The 23,992-nt window shown below is 40.0% G+C and overlaps 1 protein-coding gene across 1 annotated transcript in view; it reads right to left on the minus strand.

Annotated features, from left to right (window-relative positions):
• SLC16A10 (solute carrier family 16 member 10) overlaps window positions 1–23,992 on the minus strand; it is a 147,590-nt gene that overhangs the window by 36,467 nt on the left and 87,131 nt on the right. The window contains exons 2-3 of the mRNA XM_060115017.1: window positions 6,812–6,956; window positions 1,089–1,551 (exon numbers count right to left, since the gene is read on the minus strand). Of these exons, the coding sequence (XP_059971000.1) occupies window positions 1,089–1,551; window positions 6,812–6,956 (608 nt within the window). The remainder of the gene's footprint in view (window positions 1–1,088; window positions 1,552–6,811; window positions 6,957–23,992) is intronic.

Consider the following 23,992-nt stretch of genomic DNA (forward strand, 5'->3'; position numbering starts at 1 on the left):
GTCATAACAGTAAGAAAAAAGGAAGAAACATAATAATAAGCACTTTTTTTTTTTTTTTTTTTTTTGCGGTACGCAGGCCTCTCACTGCTGTGGCCTCTCCCGTTGCGGAGCACAGGCTCCGGACACGCAGGCTCAGCGGCCATGGCTCACGGGCCCAGCCACTCCGCGGCATGTGGGATCTTCCCGGACCAGGGCACGAACCCGTGTCCCCTGTATCGGCAGGTGGACTCTCAACCACTGCGCCACCAGGGAAGCCCAATAATAAGCACTTTTGAGGAAATTCTACCACGGGCAAATACTTTAGACACTACTTACTCTTATTTCATTATAAAGAGGACAAAATTTGCCTTTGCAATATAAACAAACAATATAAAGTGCTTGAGGCTGCTCTCACCTTCTGAGATGGCCCACACTCTGCGGAATGTGTTTCTCTCTAAATAAATCCATTTCTTATCTATCAAACAAAAATAATAATAATGATGATAATAAAGTGCTTGAGCACTTGAAATCCTAATTTCCTATGAAACCCTTGCTCTCTCCCATCATTTGGAACTTGCTAACATTCCTCAAATAATCCTCTGAGTAGAATTCCATTTTCTCAGAAGTGTTCCACAAGTAGACAAAATGTTTCTTTGTGTCAAGGCCGTTGGCTTTTACTATTTACTTAATTTTTGTACCCTTCTGTTGAAAAATAATTTATTGATGTTGACAAAATCATTGCACCATCTTTGTCCCTGATTATGATTTGTAAGCCACTTGAAGGAAAAGTGACCTATCAAATTTCGTACTGATGACATTTGTTCCAACATTTTAGTCTTTTTTTTTTTTTTTAAAGAACTTGTTTTTGTTTGTGTAGGTTTGGCAATTTCTAAAAATATCAAAGCACACCATGAAACATATTATCTGTTTAATGATCTGATGGATGTGATGACCTTGTCTTAGGAGACCTTGAATTTCAAGAGTCCCTGAATTACAAACAAGATAATATTTAAGGTCAACTTCAACCTGATCTCTACTGGTCTTCTAAGAAGTTTCTGTGTATGAAATAATAATATCCATTACCAGCAAAGCCAGAGAAGCATACTTACCAAGTGAACATAAGGCACAAAGTATCCAAAAAGTGCAAGTGGTATTCCAACTGCCCACACTGCATACGCTGTCACCTTGAAGATGGCAAAATTGAAAATTTTTTTTGGAGGACTGAACTTTCTCCTGGAAAAGAGGGAGAATCTGTTGCCTCCTTTGGTTCCACTGTCTTTATCTTTGGCACTGGAAGCAAGAGGTCGGTAAGTAAAGCCAGCCAGAAAGAGAACAAACATGAAGATGCAGAGGACCCTCAGGGTATAGAAGAGGCCCACGCTGTCAGTCAGCACCCTTAAAAGGAAAGGCAGCAAGATTGTGAAGAGACTGCTGCCAGCGGTGACAATGCCATTCACCAGTCCAAGGCGCTTCTTGAAATAGTGTCCCAAAATGACCAATGAAGGCTGGTAGGCAAAGGAGCAGCCACAGGCAAATATGATTCCATAGGTCAGGTACAGAGGCTCGATGGAGCTGTGTAAAGACGAAAAAGATGGAAAGCAGCTTTCATTATTTTTATCATGTGCTTGGTAGAATAAAATCTTATTGTAAAACTGGGTTTCAGTTAATCAAAATATTTTCTACAAATAAAAATTAACCAAAAACAGAGGTGAAAAACTTAGTAAGTCAAGAATACAACGCTGAAATATTTTAATTTAATGTGAATGGATAATAAAAAAATGCCTTGAGTATGTGAAAAAATGACCGTTAATGTCATCAGTGATTTGATTCCTCCTTCTCTTTCTATGGATTTCAGGCAAACCATGCAACACTGGGTAAAAACTGTTGTGTTCTCCGAAACTCAGAAATAAAGGACAGTGCCAGGAAGGGCCTCAGTAAAACTGACAATGATTAAAAAAAAAAAAAAAAAACTACTCTTGATAAAAGTTATTAAAAAGTATAATTTAACTATGAAAGCTCACTTTTTTAATGGAGTTTTCCCAGGCACTTACTAAGCAATCTACTCAAAGAAAAGGCTGCATCTGATATTTTCTCCACAAGGTTATGTCACAAACGTTTGCACAGGGGAGCAGTTCTGTTGCATTTTGCTGGCCTGAGGGCTGCAGACCAACCTTCGCCCTGTATTGCACTGTTCTTGGTATTGTGCAAGATAAGGAGAAATCATATTCTGATTGCAGGAATACTAAATGAAGTGTGTTCACTAGTGATCCCAGTTTGTAAGCTTTAGGGCTGTGTATGTCTCAAAAAAATAATAAAGGATTAAGAATTCTTTATTTTAACCAAATAACTTAATTATACACTTCTTATGAAAGTAAATGAACACAGGGAATTCCCTGGTGGCCCAGTGGTTATGACTCCTCGTTCTCACTGCCGAGAGGGCCTGAGTTCGATCTCCGGTCAGGGAGCTAAGATCCCACAAGCCTCACGGTGGGGCAAAAAAAAAAAAAAAAGACAAAGACAAAGAGAGGGCTGAAGCAAGAGGAGGCTGCAGATGGAAGGAAGTAAAAAAACAAAACAAAACAGTAAAGGAACATACAGCATCACGTTCTTTGAAACAATCAAGGTAAGGAGTGAAAGAAAACTAATGTTTTTTTTCTTTTGAGAAGTTCAATTCAAAAGGCTGTTTATCAGTAGTAAAGGCAAGCTATTTATTAGAAACTAAGATAGATAAAGTTGGTTAATAATTAAATTTTGGACAATAATTCTAGCCTAGCAATACGCTGAGGTAATCACAAGGAATTCTAGAATCTGATCAAATTAAGGCAGGTTGTCAATCCTCTCTCCCTGAGATGCCCTTTCCCCCTCTATTAATCCACAGTTAGAACCATCTTCAAATCAGGCTCAAGGGCCACTCCCAGACTCTCCCAGATTAACCCTACCTCACTCTGATCACCCTTTACTGAAACTCCACTCTTTATTCAATAAACATATATTTAACAGCTACTAGTTCCAGATACTTGGTGAAAAAAATATTTTAAATGTGGTTATGCCCTACTTCTAGTCTGCTTAGTGAAACAAGACATCTATCCCAAATAATAAGAATACAGAACAAAATATAAATAATACTTCACTCACTCTGCATCAGTTTTTCCCCATAAGTAGTTTTCCAGGTAACTGCAACTTACTTATTAAGGTGCTAATTTATTTTTATTTAACAATTTTAAAGGAAAAATCTAAATCTAAATACATTTCTCTGTCTTCTTCAAAGTGTATATTAAAAATAGTATTGACAGCAAAGTATCATCATGAACACCAATATCTATACAATTATACCACATTATTATAAAGCTGTCAGTTGGAAAACCAGAGAGCCACTGACATAAATCACAGACATTCTTTTGCACAACATTTAAACAGACGGTGCTGGGTAAGATTAACTTTGTATCTCTCCCACAGAGTAAAGTACATAAGCTTTGTGATGGCATTTTCACTGCTGCTGGAACCTTTCTCACTTCTAAATTTTCACCTTAGTAACAGGTGGTTCAAACTATTGAAGTATGACAACTGAATAAGTACAGTGTAAATCAGTAAGATATCAAGTATGTGTGGAAAAAGGATTCAAAGAAGAGACACTGATGCAACCTGGGGGTGCTAGAGAAGGCTTTCCTAAAAAGGCAGAACTTGAACTAGATCAATGATGAATACAGACACAACAATCCTCAACAAAATCGTAGCAAACAGAATCCAACAACACATTAAAAGGATCAGGGCTTCCCTGGTGGCGCAGTGGTTGAGAGTCCGCCTGCCGATGCAGGGGACACGGGTTCGTGCCCCGATCTGGGAGGATCCCACATGCCGCAGAGTGGCTGGGCCCGTGAGCCATGGACGCTGGGCCTGCGCGTCCGGAGCCTGTGCTCTGCAACGGGAGAGGCCACAACAGTGAGAGGCCCACATACAGCAAAAAAAAAAAAAAAAAAAAAAAAGGATCATACACCAGGATCAAGTGGGATTTATCCCAGGGATAAAAGGATTCTTCAATATATGCAAATCAATGTGATACACCATATTACCAAACTGAAGAATAAAAACCATATGATCATCTCAATAGATGAAGAAAAAGCTTTTGACAAAATTCAACACCCATTTATGATAAAAACTCTCCAGAAAGTGGGCACAGAGGGAAACCACCTCAACATAATAAAGGCCATATATGACAAACCCACAGCAAACATCATTCTCAATGGTGAAAAACTGAAAGCATTTTCTCTGAGATTAGGAACAAGACAAGGATGTCCAGTCTCGCCACTCTTATTCAACATAGTTTTGGAAGTCCTAGCCATGGCAATCAGAGAAGAAAAAGAAATAAAAGGAATACAAATTGGAAAAGAAGAAGTAAAACAGTCACTGTTTACAGATGACATGATACTATACATAGAGAATCCTAAAGATGCCACCAGAAAACTACTAGAGCTAATCAATGAATTTGGTAGAGTAGCAAGATACAAAATTAATGCACAGAAATCTCTTGCATTCCTATACACTAATGATGAAAAATCTGAAAAACAAATTAAGGAAACACTTCCATTTACGACAGCAACAAAAAGAATAAAATACCTAGGAATAAACCTACCTAAGAGGTAAAAGACCTGTACTCAGAAAACTATAAGACACTGATGAAAGAAATTAAAGATGATACAAACAGATGGAGAGATATACCATGTTCTTAGATTGGAGGAATCAATATTGTGAAAATGACTCTACTACCCAAAGCAATCTACAGATTCAATGCAATCCCTATCAAATTACCAATGGCATTTTTTTTACAGAACTAGAATAAAAAATCTTAAAATTTGTATGGAGACACAAAAGACCCCGAATAGCCAAAGCAGTCCTGAGGGAAAAAAATGGAGCTGGAGGAATCAGACTCCCTGACTTCAGACTATACCACAAAGCTACAGTAATCAAGACAATATGGTACTGGCACAAAAACAGAACTATAGGTCAATGGAACAGGATAGAAAGCCCAGGGATAAACCCACGCACCTATGGTCAACTAATCTACGACAAAGGAGGCATGGATATACAATGGAGAAAAGACAGCTTCTTCAATAAATGGTGCTGGGAAAACTGGACAACTATATGTAAAAGAATGAAATTAGAACACTCCCTGACACCATACACAAAAATAAAGTCAAAAGGATTAAAGACCTAAATGTAAGATTGGACACTATAAAACTCTTAGAGGAAAACATAGGAAGAACACTCTTTGACATAAATCACAGCAAGATCTTTTTTGATCTACCTCCTAGAGTAATGGAAATAAAAACAAAAATAAACAAATGGGACCTAATGAAACTTAAAAGCTTTTGCAAAGCAAAGGAAACTACAAACAAGACGAAAAGACACCCTCAGAATGAGAGAAAATATTTGCAAATGAATCAACGGACAAAGGATTAATCTCTAAAATATATAAACAGCTCATGCAGCTCAATATTTAAAAAACAAACAACCCAATCAAAAAATGGGCAGAAGACCTAAACAGACATTTCTCCAAAGAAGACATACAGATGGCCAAGAAGCACATGAAAAGCTACTCAACATCACTAATTATTAGAGAAATGCAACTCAAAACCACAATGAGGTATCACCTCACACCAGTTAGAATGGGCATCATCAGAAAATCTACCAACAACAAATGCTGGAGAGGGTGTGGAGAAAAGGGAACCCTCTTACACTGTTGGTGGGAATGTAAATTGATACAGCCGCTATGGAGAACAGTATGGAGGTTCCTTAAAAAACTAAAGATAGAATTACCATATGACCCAGCAATCCACTACTGGGCATATACCCAGAGAAAACCATAATTCAAAAAGACACATGCACCTCAATGTTCATTGCAGCACTATTTACAATAGCCAGGTCATGGAAGCAACCTAAATGCCCATCGACAGACGAATGGATAAAGAAGATGTGGTACATTTATACAATGGAGTATTACTCAACCATAAAAAGGAACAAAATTGGGTCATTTGTAGAGACGTGGATGGATCTAGAGACTGTCATACAGAGTGAAGTAAGTGAGAAAGAGAAAAACAAATATCGTATATTAACGCATATATGTGGAACCTAGAAAAATGGTACAGATGAACCGGTGTGCAGGGCAGAGACACAGATGTAGAGAACCAACGTGTGGACACCAGAGGGGAGAGTGGAGGGGGGCAGTTTGGTGGTGTGATGAATTGGGAGATTGGGATTGACATGTATACACTAATAAGTATAAAATGGATAACTAATAAGAACCTGCTGTATAAAAAAATAAATAAAATTTAAAAAATAAATAAATAAATAAAATAAAATAAGAATGCAGGCAGGAATTCTCTACCTGGGTTGAAATAAATAGCAAAGTCTGGATTTCATTTAAAAAAATATTTCATATCAAGCCTATGAACAACCACTTCAAAATACCACTTCTGGTACCCTTTGGGGCTCAGACTGAGCTGACCTTAAACTAAGCCCATTGTTTTAGACAACTTACTGTTTTGAGTTAAGATTCTTCTGTGAATGGAAAAAACAAAAGGAGAAACATTTTTTCTTGGCTCCAGAGAACATATGTATCCTGACTGACATCTAACTCTGAGGCACTGCAAGCAAAAGCATTCAAATTCACAAGCTCTGATTTGCTGCTGTAGACAACAATGCATTAAGTGACACTGCTTACAGTTTAAGCACTGAAAAGGAGGATTTTTCCTTGTAAACAGCAAAGTTTCTGAAAGGAAATCTTTAAGGTAGCTAACAGTTTTTGAAAAGTGACATGAAGAAGCCAAGTCCTTACCTTACAAAAGAACTTGACATGAGTCCAACAAATCCAACAGCAGCACCCACGACAGCTGTTCTCCGGCAACCAAACACGTCTGTGAAGACGCTGACGATTGGGCAGCAGAAGAAAATCATCCCCATGGAGAGAGAACTTACCCATGCTGTAAAAGAGGAAAAAAAGGGACATTATGACATGGTAAATTCTATTCGTCCTTACCTAATAAAATATAATACATATTCAGAAAAGTATTAATGCAGAAAAGACATTACCCAGATTGACGAATGGGGGGAAGTTGGAATAAGTAACAAATTTGAATCACAGATGAAAGGATTGACCAATACTAATTATAATTAGCAAAGCAATTATTTGTGTTTAATGGAACTCTTGAAAAGTTTGTATTCTTAAATAAATCAAACATTCTCCTGTGACCTAAACGCTATTAATCTCTATCCTGATGTCTATGGTTAATTTTAAGTAACTTCTGATCTACGGAAAGAAATTTATTTCAAAAAATTGAGATACGTTTAGGAATGCATGCCTAGGTGATCAAACTGCAAAGAAATGATGACCACCAAACTCAATACAGTGGTGAAACTCAGGGGAGAAAAAGGAATTATAATCATCTGGAGCCAGTGGATAAGAATTGAACATTTGCCTAGAGTCTGGGCTTTGTGCTTTTGTTAAAGGAATCAAGTCGTACACAGGTAGGCTGTTTGTTGACCTGGATAACAGTTACTGTGTATTCACTTTATTTATAAAACCATACATACGTTTTATCTTCTTTTCTGAAAGTATGCTATCTTTCACAATAGAAAAGATTTAAGAATCAGGTCATAATTTCCTGTTCTGATCTGTAAAGACCAAAACAAAAGGAAAGCCAAAAAGAGAAACATACTGAGCACAAATGATCATAAATTTGTGCCTAAGAAATGAGTGATCTTATAGGATATCAAGTCTGTAAATTCTTGAAAAGTATATAAACTAGTGGGGCCTAAGTGAACATGAGCTATAAAACAAACAGACCTGGGTCCAAATCCCCCAGCTCTGTAACTACAATATATCCTTCAGCAGGTCACTTCCTCTGAGTCTGTCTTCTCATCTTGAAAGGGAATTGAACACAGACTTTTCCAGAATTATTAAGGATTAGAGAAAATGTATCTAAACCTCTGCATCTAGCAGAGGAACAATGAATAATTCAGAGTTTTAACAACAACAAATTGTCTTATAAAATGAAACAGATGATCTCCAACGCTCCATCCAGCTCTGACAGTCTACTAGTATATTATTACTCTATTTCCTCAGCAAAGGAATTAAGTCCAGATCCTGTGCTAATGACCATTTCTTAATATTGTGGTCCAAATGGATCTTCACCAGACTAACAATTTAATTCTTTGCCTTCTTACCTTTTAAATTATTTTTTAAATTATGTATATTTTAATCAGCCATAATTCTCTTTCCTTTCTTCCCTTATCAGAAAGGAGACTATGATCTTAATACAAAACACAATGGGATGCAAATAGAGATTATCATACTAAGTGAAGTAAGTCAGAAAGAGAAAGACAAATACCACATGATATCACTTATACGTGGAATCTAAAATATGGCACAAATGAACCTATCTACAAAACAGAAACAGACTCATAGACATAGAAAACAGACTTGTGGTTGCCAAGGAGGAGGGAAGACGGAGAGAGATTGACTGGGAGTTTGGGGTTGGTAGACGCAAACTATTACATTTAGAATGGATAAACAACAAGGTCCTAATGTATAGCACAGGGAACTATATTCAATATCCTGTGATAAACCATAATGGAATAGAATATATAAAAAAAAGAAAGTCTAGGGCTTCCCTGGTGGCGTAGTGGTTAAGAATCCGCCTGCCGGGCCTCCCTGGTGGCGCAGTGGTTAAGAGTCCGCCTGCCGATGCAGGGGATACGGGTTCGTGCCCCGGTCTGGGAGGATCCCATATGCCGCGGAGCGGCTGGGCCCGTGAGCCATGGCCGCTGGGCCTGCGCATCCGGAGCCTGTGCTCCGCAACGGGAGAGGCCACAACAGTGAGAGGCCCGCATACCGCAAAAAAAAGGAAAAAAAAAAAAAAAAAAGAATCCGCCTGCCAATGCAGGGGACGCGGGTTCAAGCCCTGGTCTGGGAAGATCCCACATACCGTGGAACAACTAAGTCCGTGTGCCACAACTACTGAGCCTGTGCTCTAGAGCCCGTGCTCCGCAACAAGAGAAGCCACCACAGTGAGAAGCCCGTGCACCACCACGAAGAGTAGCCCCCGCTGGCCGCAACTAGAGAAAGGCCACACACAGCAACGAAGACCCAACGCAGCCAAAAATAAATAAAATAAATTTTTTAAAAAAGGAAGTCTATATGTGTATAACTGAGTCACTGTGCTGTACAGCAGAGATTGGTACAACACTGTAAATCAACTACACTTCAATAAAACACATACACACACATACAAAATGAAGAGACTGTACAAACAATGCAGTCTTGGCTTAGGTGTTGGTGGGGGAATTCAGAAGTGGACAGCAGAGAGGCGATTGGCCAGATGAACTAGCCCAACCTCAACCCCAGATGTGCAGAGCTGTTTAGTATGGGCTTGCTCAAGGAGAAGTGCAAATTTTTTAGTCTGTGTTATATAAAAATGTCACTGATTTATAATAATTTAATCTTATTCAAAAAAAGTTTAGTCATCTATCCTGTTTATGAAACAATCTAAACAACCTAGGCAGCCCAGAAGAATAGCATCCTAACCTTTATTTTTGGATAAAGGTGCTTTTACAATTAAGTGAAACACCAACACTAAATAGGAGCCCACATTAAGAAATCCAAGAGCGGAATTCCCTGGAGGTCCAGTGGTTAGGACACCGCATTTCCACTGCAGGGGGCACGGGTTCGATCCCAGGTCAGGAAACTAGGATCCCGCATTCCACGTGGTCCGGCCAAAAAAAAAGAAATGTAAGAACATACACTTACATTGCATGTAATGCTCACATAAGTCAAGGCACTTTTCAAGAATAAAAACAAGGCTTAATGCATTACCATAGATGTCGGACTACTGCAATGCCAAACGTGAAAATTTTTACAGAATTTTTATGTCCACTGAACATGCACTAACTGCAGGATATAATCAAATATAACTTTATATTTGTCTCGGCTATCCTCTTAAAATGTATGCAGGGAGAAAATGTTCCCCTGGCACTGGATGACCACTCAGCAGGCCCACATGTTTCTTCTAGCCAGTGCTAAGTAACAAAGTCCTACAGTCACTTTAGGTTACAAACCAATTTTCACTAGGTAATCAAATCTCTTTTCCCACCCCCAGCTGGGAAAAGAGTAAGCTCAGCTATGTCTCTTTTCCATGGCCCTTCTCCCCTTCCCTAGCTGCTGATGTCTCCAAAGTGGATATGAGAGAGAGGAGTGCTGGGAGATGGAAGGCAACGAGATTCCAACTTAAGAGGTCCTGCCAAAAGGCCTGTCTGGTGATGTCTGAAGTGGACTCTTTTCCTCAGATGCACTTCTGTGGGTTCTTCAGAGTCTCACCTCAGAGTTTCTTCTGGCTATAGCTCTACCGACGTGGATAGTTCAGTGGATAGTTCATTCTCCTCCTGGCTTTTTGGCTGTCACTTAAAAGACTCACTGTTGGAGCCTCATTGCCCTTCTAGGCGGTTTATTTGGGCAGGAATTAAAACAGCTCCAGGCTGCCTCTCTCCTCCACTAGGCCTGCCTCTGCTCTGCAGGAAGTATTCATATTTCCTTTGCCCTGACAAACACTGGAGTGTAGGCAAATTCCAACACAGCCTACCTCTTGCTGTGGGAGCAGTCAGCCAGCTACAGTTCTCTCCTTGATGGATTTCTCAGGGGATCCAGACCTCAGTCCTCTGTACCCCCTAACTGAAGAGAATTCTTTACATCTCTAAGTGGTCCCTCTAAAGCTCCTCTCACTAGATAACAAGTGAGTTTGTACCCTCAGTTCTCCCATGGTGTGTGTGTGTGGGGGGGAGCAACAGCATAATTTTTAAAAGAATCCTCACAAAATGTTCTTCCATGACCCATAAGTATCCTTCTTATGTGTTTTAGAGCCTGTAACTGGTTCTTGAACATGAAATACCCCACTTCCAAATTTCACACTCTTGTACCTTAATGCCTCTGCTAAAGTTCCAACATCTTTTTTTTTTTTTTTTAATTTTTGGCCACACCACGTGGCATGCAGGATCTTAGTTGCCCGACCAGTGATGGAACCCGTGACCCGTGCAGTGGAAGTGGGGAGTCTTAACCACTGGGCCGCCAGGGAAGTCCCCCAACATTTTTTTTTTAAATAAATTTATTTATTTATTTATTTTTGGCTGTGTTGGGTCTGCGTTTCTGTGCAAGGGCTTTCTCTAGTTGCGGCGAGCAACGGCTACTCTTCATTGCGGTGTGTGGGCCTTTCACTGTCGCAGCCTCTCTTGTTGCAGGGCACAGGCTCCAGACGTGCAGGCTCAGTAGTTGTGGCTCACGGGCCTAGTTGCTCCATGACATGTGGGATCTTCCCAGACCAGGGCTCGAACCCGTGTCCCCTGCATTGGCAGGCAGATTCTCAACCACTGTGCCACCAGGGAAGCCCCTCCCCAACATCTTACGTTACAGTAACAATTAGGAACAGATGAGGTTAAGTCTATCTTCTGATCAAATTCAAGAAGAAATTAATTCTTGTGAAGATTAAGCAAGACTTTTTTAAAAAAATTTTTGGCCACACTGCACCGCATGTGGGATCTTAACTTCCCGAATCAGGGATTGAACCCATGCCCCCTGCAGCGGAAGCAGGTAGTCCTAACCACTGGACCGCCAGGGAATTCAAGAAATTCATTTTTAAAAAAATTTTTATTGGAGTATAGTTTATTTACAATGTTGTGTTAGTTTCAGGTGTACTGCAAAATGAATCAGTTATACATATATCCACTCTTTTTTTCTAATATTCTTTTCCCATATAGGCCATTACAGAGAGTACTGAGTAGAGTTCCTTGTGCTATACAGCAGGTTCTTATCAGTTATCTATTTTATATATAGTAGTGTGTATATGTCAATCTCAGTCTTCCAATTTATCCCTTCCCCTCTTATCCCCTGGTAAACATAAGTTTGTTTTCCACACCTGTGACTCGACTTCTGCTTTGTAAGTAAGTTCATTTGTACCCTTTTTTTTTTTAAGATTCCACATATAAGCAATACCATATGATATTTGTCTTTCTGTGTCTGACTTAGTTCACTCAGTATGACAATCTCTAGGTCCATCCATGTTGCTGCAAATGGCATTATGTTGTTCTTTTTTATGACTAATATTCCACTGTATATATGTACCACATCTTCTTTATCCATTCCTCTGTTGATGGACACTTAGGTTGTTTCCATGTCCTGGCTATGGTAAATAGTGCTGCAGTGAACATTGGGGGTACATGTATCTTTTCAAATTATGATTTTCTCCAAATATATGCCCAGGAGTGAAATTGCTGGGTCATACGGTAGCTCTATTTTTAGGTTTTTTTTTTTTTTTTTTTTTTTTTTTTTTGCGGTATGCGGGCCTCTCACTGCTGTGGCCTCTCCCGTTGCGGAGCACAGGCTCCGGACGCGCAGGCCCAGCGGCCATGGCTCACGGGCCCAGCCGCTCCGCGGCATATGGGATCCTCCCAGACCGGGGCACGAACCCGTATCCCCTGCATCGGCAGGCGGACTCCCAACCACTGCGCCACCAGGGAGGCCCTATTTTTAGTTTTTTAAGGAACCTCTATACTGTTCTCCATAGTGGCTACCAATTTATATCCCCACCAACAGTGTAGGAGGGCTCCCTTTTCTCCACACCCTCTCCAGCGTTTATTGTTTGTAGGGTCTTTAAAAAATATTTTATTCATTTGGTTGTGCTGGGTCGTAGTTGCGGCAGGCGGGCTCCTTAGCTGTAGCGTGTGTGGAGAATCTAGTTCCCTGACCAGCAATCGAACGAGGGCCCCCTGCATTGGGAGTGCGGAGTCTTATCCACTGCGCCACCAGGGAAGTCCCCATTTGTAGATTTTTTTGATGATGCCCATTCTGACCAGTGTGAGGTGATACCTCACTGTAGTTTTGATTTGCATTTCTCTAATAATCAGTGATGTTGAGCATCGTTTCATGTGCTTTTTGGCCATTTATATGTCTTCTTTGGAGAAATGTCTATTTAGATCTTCCACCCATTTTTTGATTGGGTTGTTTTCTTGATATTGAGCTGCATGAGCTGTTTGTATATTTTGGAGATTAATTCCTTGTTGGTTGCTTCATTTGCAAATATTTTCTCCCATTCTGAGGGTTTCCTTTCCTATGCAAACACTTTTAAGTTTAATTAGATCCCATTTGTTTACTTTTGTTTTTATTCCCATTACTCTAGGAGGTGGGTCAAAAAAGATCTTGCTGCGATTTATGTCAAAGAGTGTTCTGCCTATGTTTTCACCTAAGAGTTTTACAGTGTCCAGCCTTACATTTAGATTTTTAATCCATTTTGAATTTATTTTTGTGTATGGTGTTAGGGGGTGTTCTAATTTCATTCTTTTGCATGTAGCTGTCCAGTTCCCCCAGCACCACTTATTGAAGAGGCTGTCTTTTCTCCACTGTATATTCTTGACTCCTTCATCATCGATTAGGTGACCAAGAAATTAATTCTTGAATGAAAATATTACTCGGCACTGTAAACTCATAAAATTTCTCGTTTTTATAAAATTTTAACATGGCATGACAAAGAATCCAAGGTCTTATGGGTTTTATGCTATACACCATAAAAATAAAAGAGACTGTTGTTCTCTTTCACCCCTTCCAAGTCTGACTATGATTATTATTCATAACAGAAACTGAGAAACTGAAAGACATCATCACTATACCCACCACGGTAAAAATTTTCTTTAAAAAAATGCAAACTAGCCCTAATCCCTCTATGTAATTCAACCAAACACCCACACAGGGTTTCCTAATGTTGTTGAAGAGCAAATATTTTTCAATGGAAGAGGTACTATTTAAAATATGGAATAACAACTTTTCTGAGTAAAAGTGCCTATTATGTTCTAGGCACTATCCTAGGCTGCTGAGAATATAAAAACAACTAAAAGATTTCTCTACCTTCCAATAATTTCCATCTAGTAACATATATGCAAATAGAGGTCCAACCAGAACACCATATAGAACGTGCTAATCACCTTAAAAAACACAGATGTCAAAAAATATGTAATGAAGAAGGGATTAAAGATCTCCTGAAATTTTACCAGCTTGGAATCCCTAATCAGCAAACATTGTTACAGACTGTTGTACCTTCTTCACATTTGCAATACTGTTTTTCAAATGTATGTTAGTGATAAAATACGGATACATTTTAAAATGCTAATGACTTCATAGTAGACCTCTTTCTCATTAGGTATTTCTCAATGAATTGTACTTTATATATTTACTGATGTTGGAGGAGCAGCGTACACATGTATCTAATGAATTGATTTTGAGGTTGTTGGCACTCCTCTATGATTCAAGTTAGCTATAATACAAAAGGGCATTTCCCTTAAAAAAAAAAAAAAGAAAGAAAGAAAGGCTTTAGAACGTGCTTGTATACTCTCATTTGAATGTATGTGTGTTTGATGTTATATAGGGAAACATCCAAAAAACAGCCGGGTTGGGAAATCTTTTTAAAAAAATAACAATCAGCTTTCCAATTTCCCTATCCAGACCCTCTTTGTTTCCAACTCCATGCTAAGAACAAATCCTCAGCTCTCAGTGCATGGCCAAAGGAGAATGCAAATCACTCGGAGAAAGTGGTTAGGTTTAATATTTTTAAAGATTTTTACTTGGGCTTCCCTGGTGGCACAGTGGTTGAGAGTCCGCCAGCCGATGCAGGGGACACGGGTTCGTGCCCCGGTCTGGGAGGATCCCACATGCCGCGGAGCGGCTGGGCCCGTGAGCCATGGCCGCTGAGCCTGCGCGTCCAGAGCCTGTGCTCCGCAACGGGAGAGGCCACAGCAGCGGGAGGCCCGCGTACTGCAAAAAAAAAAAAAAAAAAAAAAATTTTACTTGCATATTAAGTAAAACAAAGGTGTTAGAATTATGCAGATGTAAATGACTGCAAGGACAAAGTGTTTACAATTGAAAACACCCACAGGGAAGATTTACGATAGTTAGTTTAAGGTTGATAAATATTCTTTTGCCCTGTTTTGAGAGCTACAAGCCCCATTTCCACTTGATCTTGGCCTCTTTTTTTTTTTGCGGTATGCGGGCCTCTCACTGTTGTGGCCTCTCCCGTTGCGGAGCACAGGCTCTGGACGCGCAGGCCCAGCGGCCATGGCTCACGGACCCAGCCGCTCTGCGGCATGTGGGATCTTCCCAGACTGGGGCACGAACCCGTGTCCCCTGCATCGGCAGGCAGACTCTCAACCACTGCGCCACCAGGGAAGCCCCCCTTGCCCTCTTTTAAGACAGCTTTGCTCTATAATATCTGAACCTTGGTCTAACAGGCTCAAATAAAATGAAACAATATATCAAAACTGAGATTAAAATGCAAAATAGTATCTAACAAAGTCTCAATGACTTTTGGAGCATGGTGTTGTCTGGCAACTACACAATTTAGGAATGAGTAAATTGTACTTGATTTGACCATTTTATTGCCACCCTAAAGGTTATTTGGTAGTTATATGTCACTTAGGAGTGGTTTTTAAATTATCTGCTATCAACTTCTGTTAATGGCATCGGAGTGAAGTGGTCAAGTAAATCCTCTTGCAGTTAATAACTGTGTGCAGGGGGGGGGTACTTATTTAAACACTCTGGAAAATGTCTAAAAGCAGAAGTTGGAGGAGAGTTTACACTTGAGAAGCTGAAACTGGAAGAAATAAGAATTACAAGTTTGTGGGCTTTCTTGAGGATCAACAAACTATGCAGGTGCTGGGTAGGCTTGTAAGGGGTCAAACTAAAGAAAAGCAAGAGACGGAGAAAAAGAAAAAAAGCAACAGTTGGAAACTGTATGAACTGAACAGAGAGAGCAGCTGCTACCTACCACAGAGAGACAGACTTTGCAGTCTGAGTCCAAGCAAACTAACTGCCTCCTAAGAACAAAAACTCAATAACCCTTGGAAGAACACAATGGAATCAGAGTTGCTTCAAATATTATCTACAATGTCCAAGTATTGAACCTAAAATTACTAGACATGCAAAGAAACAGGTAATCAATATTAATTGACTCTGAATGGACTAAGATATTGAATTCAGAAAACAAAAACTATGAAACGTCTATTACAATTACGTTAGAAGTATTAAAGGATAATATTTTCAAAGAAGTAAGTTAAAATATGGTCTTATTGAGTGAACAGATAGTGAATCTCAACAGTGAAATGTAAACTAGAAAAAAATGTAAATTCTAGGGGTGAAAAGTACAACAGCTGAAAAATATGCATTTCAGTAGGATCACTAGCAACTTGGAGATAAAACGTAAGAATGAATCTGGGAATTTGAAGACAAAAATTACCCAATCCCAGAAAAGAGAGAAAAATAATATTAAAAAAGAATGAACAAAGTCTTAGAGATCTGTAGGACAAAAATCAAGAGGCCCGGGGACTTCCCTGGTGGTCCAGTGGTAAAGAATCCACCTTACAATGCAGGGGACGCAGGTTTGATCCTTGGTCAGGGAACTAAGATCTCACATGCCGCGGGGCAGCTCCACACGCCACAACTACTGAGCTCACGCACCTCAACTAGAGCCTGCGTGCCACACACTACAGAGCCCATGCACCCTGGAGCCTGCATGCCACAACTAGAGAAGAGAAAACCCACGTGCCACAACTAGAGAGAAGCCCGCGCACCACAAGGAAGAGCCCATGTGCCACAGTGACAGATCCTGCATGCCTCAACGAAGATCCCGTGTGCCAAAACTAAGACCTGAGGCAGCCAAATCTAAGTAAAACAAATAAATAAATCGTAAAAAAAAAAAAAAAATCAAGAGGCCCAACATAAATATAACTGAAGTCTTAGAAAAGAGAGAAAGAGAAAAGAGCAGAAGTGCTTCCCTGGTGGTGCAGTGGTTAAGAATCCGCCTGCCAATGCAGGGGTCACAGGTTCAAGCCCTGGTCCGGGAATATCCCACATGCTGCAGAGCAACTAATCCCGTGTGCCACAACTACTGAGCCTGTGCTCTAGAGCCCACGAGCCACAACTACTGAAGCCCGCGCACTTAGGGCCTATGCTCTGCAACAAGAGAAGCCACTGCAATGAGAAGCCCGTGCACCACAACGAAGAGTAGCCCCCGTTCACTGCAACGAAAGAAAGCCGCATGCAGCAACAAAGACGAGGGAGGGAGGGAGGAAAAGAAAAGAAAAGAAAACAGAGCAGAAAAAGATATATGAAGAAATAATGCCCCCACCCCAAAATCACCAATTTTGTGAAAAACATTAACTTACAAAAACAAAACAAAAAAAAACATTAACTTACAAATCTAAGAAGCTCAGAGAAATGCCAGCAGTATAAACTCTAAGCAAACCATTCCTAAGCACATCATGGTTAATATTCTGAATGCCAAATATAAAGAGACAATTCTGAAAGCATCCAGAGAAAAATGACATACCGAGGGAGAACAATGATACCATTATCAGTTGGCTTCTCATAAGAACTAATGGAGGACAGAAGACACTGGAACTGTCATATTAAAAGTGCTGAAAGAGAATAAACTGTCAATCATGAATTCTACAACCAGCTACTAGCCTTCAAAAAGTGAAGGCAGGGCTTCCCTGGTGGCGCAGTGGTTGAGAGTCCACCTGACGATGCAGGGGGACACGGGTTCATGCCCCGGTCCGGGAAGATCCCACATGCCGCGGAGCAGCTGGGCCCGTGAGCCATGGCCGCTGAGCCTGTGCATCCGGAGCCTGTGCTCCACAACGGGAGAGGTCACAACAGTGAGAGGCCCGTGTACCGCAAAAAAAAAAAAAAAAAAAAAAGTGAAGGCAAAATAAAGATATTTTCAGGTAATAAAAACTGAGAGACTTTGTCACCAGATTTCCACTGCAAGAAATCTTAAAGAAAGTTCTATAGACTGAAGGGAAATGATACCAGCTAGCAATTTGGGTCCAAAGGAAGGACTGAAACATACAAACACACACAACACACTGTTTTCTCATAATTTCTTTATAAGATATATGACTATTTAAAGCAAAAATTATAACACTGTATATAGATGTATTATATACATGACGATGAAAGCACTCAAGATGAAGGTAAACGAAAATATACTGCCACAAGATTCCTATATTTCATCTGAAGCAATTTCATATCAACTTAAAATACACTGAGATGTATGTTGTAATCCCTAGAGAAAGCACTTTAAAAAATACAAAGAGACAGCTCGAAAGCCAATAGAGAAATTAAAATTGACTACTAAAAATTAGTTGATTAATGAAACGAAGGCAGAAGAGAAAGAACAGAAGAACAAGAGGCAGATGAGACACATAAAAAACAAACAGCAAAATGTCAGACCTAAATATGCCCATATCAGTAATGACATTAAATAAAGACTCCAATCAAATGATAAGATTGTCTCACTGGATAAAAAAAATCAAGAATCAATTATATTCTGTTTAAAGAGATGCACTTTAAATATAAATACACAAATAACTTGGAAATAAAAAAGATATGTCATGTAAATAATAACCCCAAGTAGGCTGGAGTGACTGTACTAATATTAGACAAAATAGACTTCAAGACAAGTAGTATTACTAGAAACAAAGAGGGCTACTTCATAATGATAAAAGTCTCAACACTTCAGGAAGATATAACAATGACAAGCTTATGTACACCTAATATAACACAGCTTCAGAAATACAGGAAGGAAATGTGATCCCTACCTTATAACATATTTTTAAATTATCTCAAAATGGATCACAAAACTGAAATGTGAAACTGAAAAGTATAAAACGTCTAGAAGAAAACATTGAAGAAACTCTTTTGTGACCTTGGGTTAGGCAAAGATTTCTTAGATACAACATCAAAAACATAATCCAGGGACTTCCCTGGTGGCACAGTGGTTAAGAATCCGCCTGCCAATGCCAGGGACACAGTTTGATCCCTGGTCCGCGAAGATCCCACATGCCGCAGAGCAACTAAGCCCGTGCGCCTAAACTACTGAGCCTGCTCTCTATAGCCTGTGAGCCACAACTACTGAGCCCGCATGTCACAATTACTGAGGCCCACGCGCCTAGAGTCCATGCTCCGCAACAAGAGAAGCCACCACAATGAGAAGCCCACGCACCACAAGGAAGAGTAGCCCCCGCTTGCCACAACTAGGGAAAGCCCGGGTGCAGCAATGAAGGCCCAATGAAAAAAGAAAGGAAGGGATGGATGGAGGGAGGGAGGGAGGGAGGGAGGGAAGAATGAATATTAAAAAAAAAAAAAAACATAGTCCATTAGAAAAAAACTGATAAACTTCACTTCAGCCAAACTAAGAACTTCTATTTGAAAGACACTGTTAAAAGAATGAAAATACAAGCCACAACTGGGAGGAAAGATTGGCAAATTTATATATCTTACAAAAAAACCTGTATCCAGATTATATAAAGAATTCTCAAAACCCAATAATAACCAAGCAACCCAATAAAAAAAAATAGGTAAGGGCTTCCCTGGTGGCGCAGTGGTTGAGAGTCCACCTGCCGATGCAGGGGACACGGGTTTGTGCCCCAGTCCGGGAAGATCCCACATGCTGTGGAGCAGCTAGGCCCGTGAGCCATGGCCACTGAGCCTGCGCGTCCGGAGCCTGTGCTCCACAACGGGAGAGGCCACAACAGTGAGAGGTCCGCGTACTGCAAAAAAACAAAAACAAAAACAAACAAAAAATAGGTAAAAGATTTGAACTCACTTCACAAGAGATTATACAAATGGAAAATATGCATTTTTGAAAAGATGCTCAACATCATTAGTCATGAGGGAAATATAAATTAAAATGACAATGAAAAACCACACACACCTATTAGAATGGCTAAAATATCTAATCATACCAACTGTTGGTAAGGATGTTTAGCAACTGGACTATCATAACTGCTACTGGGAATATAAAATTGCACAACCACTTAGGAGAGCTGTTTAGGAATTTTTTAAAGTTAAATATACCCCTATCATATGACCCAGCCATTCCACTCCTAGGTGTTTACCTAAGAGAAAGAAGGGCATATGTCCATACAAAACTTGTGTATAGATGTTTATAGCTGCTTTATTTCTAATAGTCAAAAACTGCAAAGAATCCAAACATCCAGAAATAAGTGACTGGATAAACAAATTATGGTATATTCATATAATGGAATACTACTCACCAAAAAACCAGGAGTGAACTATTAATAAGTACAACAACATGGATGAATACCAAAATAATCATGCTCAGTGAAAAAAGTCAGATCAAAAAGGAGTACATAAAGCATGATTCCATTTATAAAAAATTCTAAAAAATACAAATTAATATACAGGACAGGAAGCATATCAGTGTTCACCTGGTTGTGGGGAGGGGTCTGGAAGGAGGGACTGCCAAAGACACAAAGAAACCTGAGTTGATGGATATGTTCCCTATCTTGACTGTGGTGGTGGTGTTTCACTGGTGTATACATGTGACAAACTCATCAAATTATATACTTTAAACATGTAGCTTATTTCATGTCAATTACACAATAATGCTGCTCTTCAAAAAAAAACAGAGAAACCTTGTATTTATATGAGATGGTGGATGTTCATTGAACTTAATTGTGATAATCATTTCATGATGTATGTAAGTCAAATCATTATGCTATATAGCTTATACTTGTAACTGACATACAGCACTGTGCATCTCAATAAAAGTGGAAGGAAAAAATACAAACCTATATGGAAGATTTCAACAACAACAACAAAAACCAGATATCATAAAAACACAAACACACAAAACAAAACTGACAGAACTAAAGGGAGAACTAGACAAATCCACAATCACAGTTGTATATTTTAGCACAGAACTCTCGATAATTAATAGAACAGGAAGACCAAAATTTTGAGTAAAGTATAAAAGTCTGGATGACACTATCAAGCGTCTTAACCTAACTGACATTTATAGAACACATCCACCACCAATTGCAGGTAACTGTTTGCTCTGCCAAGGAAACTGTTAATCACTGATGAGGGTGGGATGGGGAAAGATGGAAGGAGAACTAACACACATAAAATGCCTCCTAATCCATGGGTAGCGCCTGCATAAAACTGTCATCAGATTCTCAGGCAATGCTGGGAGGTATCAGGTTCATTTTAAAGATGGGGGCAAAAGAGATCAGAGGTATTGATATTTAGCAACTAGCCAAGGTTATGCAACTTTGGTGAGATTCCAGGTGAAAAAAGGAATAAGAAGACATGCCCAAGAGTCCTTCATTAAAAAACATCTACCAGGGCTTCCCTGGTGGTGCAGTGGTTAAGAATCTGCCTGCCAATGCAGGGGACATGAGTTCAAGCCCTGGTCCAGGAAGATCCCATATGCCGCAGAGCAACTAAGCCCATGCACCAAACCTACTGAGCCTGCACTCTAGAGCCCGCAAGCTACAACTACTGAGCCCATGTGCCACAACTACTGAAGCCCACACACCTAGAGCCCACGCTCCACAACAAGAGAAGCCACCACAATGAGAGGCCTGCGCACCGCAATGAAGAGTAGCCCCCATTCGCTGCAACTAGAGAAAGCCCTCGTGCAGCAACAAAGACCCAACACAGCCAAAATTAAAATAAATTAATTATTTAATTTTTAAAAAATCCACCAAAGAAAAGGGAACCCTCCTACACTGTTGGTGGAAATGTAAATTGGTGTAGCCACTATGGAGAACAGTATGGAGGTTCCTTAAAAAACAAAAAACAAGGCTTCCCTGGTGGCGCAGTGGTTGAGAGTCTGCCTGCCGATGCAGGGGACACGGGTTCATGCCCCGGTCTGGGAGGATCCCACATGCCGTGGAGTGGCTGGGCCCGTGAGCCATGGCCGCTCGGCCTGCGCGTCCAGAGCCTGTGCTCCGCAGCGGGTGGGGCCACAACAGTGAGAGGCCCGCGTTAAAAAAAAAAAAAAAAAAAAAAAGTTACCATATGATCCAGCAATCCCACCTCTGGGCATATATCTGGAAAAACAGATACTTTAATTCAAAAAGATACATGCACCCCAATGTTCATAGCACTATTTTCAATAGCCAAGACATGGAAGCAACCTAAGTGTCCGTCGACAGATGAATGGTTAAGAAGATGTGGTATGTATATATATATATACACAATGGAATACTACTCAGCCATAAAAAATAATGAAATAATGCCATTTGCAGCAACATGGATGGACCTAGAGATTATCATACTAAGTGAAGTAAACAGGAAAGAGAAAGACAAATACCATATTATATCACTGATATGTGGAAACTAAAATATGATACAAATGAACTTATTTACAAAACAGAAACACTCACAGACATAGAAAACAAACTTCTTACCAAAGGGGAAAGGGGGTGGGGGAGGGATAAATTAGAAGTTTGGGATTAGCAGATAAAAACTACTATATATAAAATAGATAAAAAACAAGGTCCTACTATGTAGCACAGGGAACTTTATTCAATATCCTGTAATAAATCATAATGGAAAAGAATATGAAATATATATTTATATGTATATATCTGAATCACTGTGCTGTACACCAGAAACTAACACCCTGTAAATTGACTATACTTCAATTTTAAAAATAATAATTTCAGGGGCTTCCCTGGTGGCACAGTGGTGGACAGTCTGCCTGCCGATGCAGGGGACACGGGTTCGTGCCCTGATCCGGGAAGATCCCACATGCCGTGGAGCGGCTGGGCCCGTGAGCCATGGCTGCTGAGCCTGTGCATCTGGAGCCTGTGCTCCGCAACGGGAGAGGCCACAACAGTGAGAGGCCCGCGTACCACACACACACACAAAAATAATAATAATAATTTCATTAAATAGCAAAGAAATAAGAGAGAGCATAGGAAAACAATATAAACAAACTAAGAGCTGGTTCTTTAGAAAGATAAACAGAACTGTGAAGCCTTTAGCTAGACTAACCAAAAAAAACAAAAAAGACAGGACTCAAATAATATTGTAAATGTACATGTACAGAATGGTGACTATAGGTTAACAGTACTCTATTGTACAGTTGGAAGTTGCTAAGAGCATAAATCCTAAAATGCTCACCACAAAAATAAAATTGTAACTAGGTGAGATGATAGATGTGTTAACTAACCTATTTGTGGTAATCATTTCACACTATGTATGTATATAAAATAAACACATTGTACACCTCAAAAAAATAGAAAAATCCCACCAGGCGCTCAGAGCCAGGCACCATGCTTGATGCTGATGAAAAGCTATCCCTCCCCAGAGAAGCCCACAATCTAACTTAATTACAAAATCTAGACCTCAGTCAAGATGACACAGTGAATTCATCCTCTGTTCCAAACACAAATTAACAGTACAGTCAACATATTTTTTTAAAAAAAGAAAAGGATACTGACAAAAAAAAAAAAAAAACAACACCTAGCCATGAGCTACAGACTAGCTGCAAAAAGGGATGGGGCAGTAAGTTGAGCCTGCCTGCAGGGGCCCAGGTCAGGAAGCAGGCATTGGCGATTGTAAAGAGGACAGAAAGTGCTCCCTGTGAGATAGAAAAGGAGAGCCAAGCTCACCGGCTAAGGTGAGAGCCAGAACTCCCCCCACACCTTGTGACAGGAGGCTAAAGGTGAGAACTTAGTGATTCCTATATACATTAAAGATTTGAAACCTTACAAGCCTCTAGAGGAGGAGGAGGATACAGACTCAGCCTCATGACCAGGCCCTGAAACAAGGTACCCACTGGCCCTCTGGCTGGGTCTGTAAGATTTTCAGGGTTACTGTGGAACAAGAAACTTAAAAGGCCTAATTCTAAACTGAGAATTCAGGGAGCCAGGTGGAAGAAAGTATAAACCGTTATGTAGGGAGGGTAAAAAAAAGGAGAGAATCAAACAAAACAATATACCTCCCACTCAGAATGATTCTGTAAACTCAAATTCCAAAAAACTGAAGCCAATCCAATGCTAAGACAGCCAACAAAATCACAAATTAGCAAATACAGTCACTCCAGATGAAATTAATTCTACAGACCAATCTGACCACTCCAAAATGACTATGTTTAGAAGAAATAAAACA

Source organism: Mesoplodon densirostris, chromosome 12, assembly GCF_025265405.1.
Source record: "Mesoplodon densirostris isolate mMesDen1 chromosome 12, mMesDen1 primary haplotype, whole genome shotgun sequence".
In the NCBI taxonomy this organism is placed as follows: Eukaryota; Metazoa; Chordata; class Mammalia; order Artiodactyla; family Ziphiidae; genus Mesoplodon; species Mesoplodon densirostris.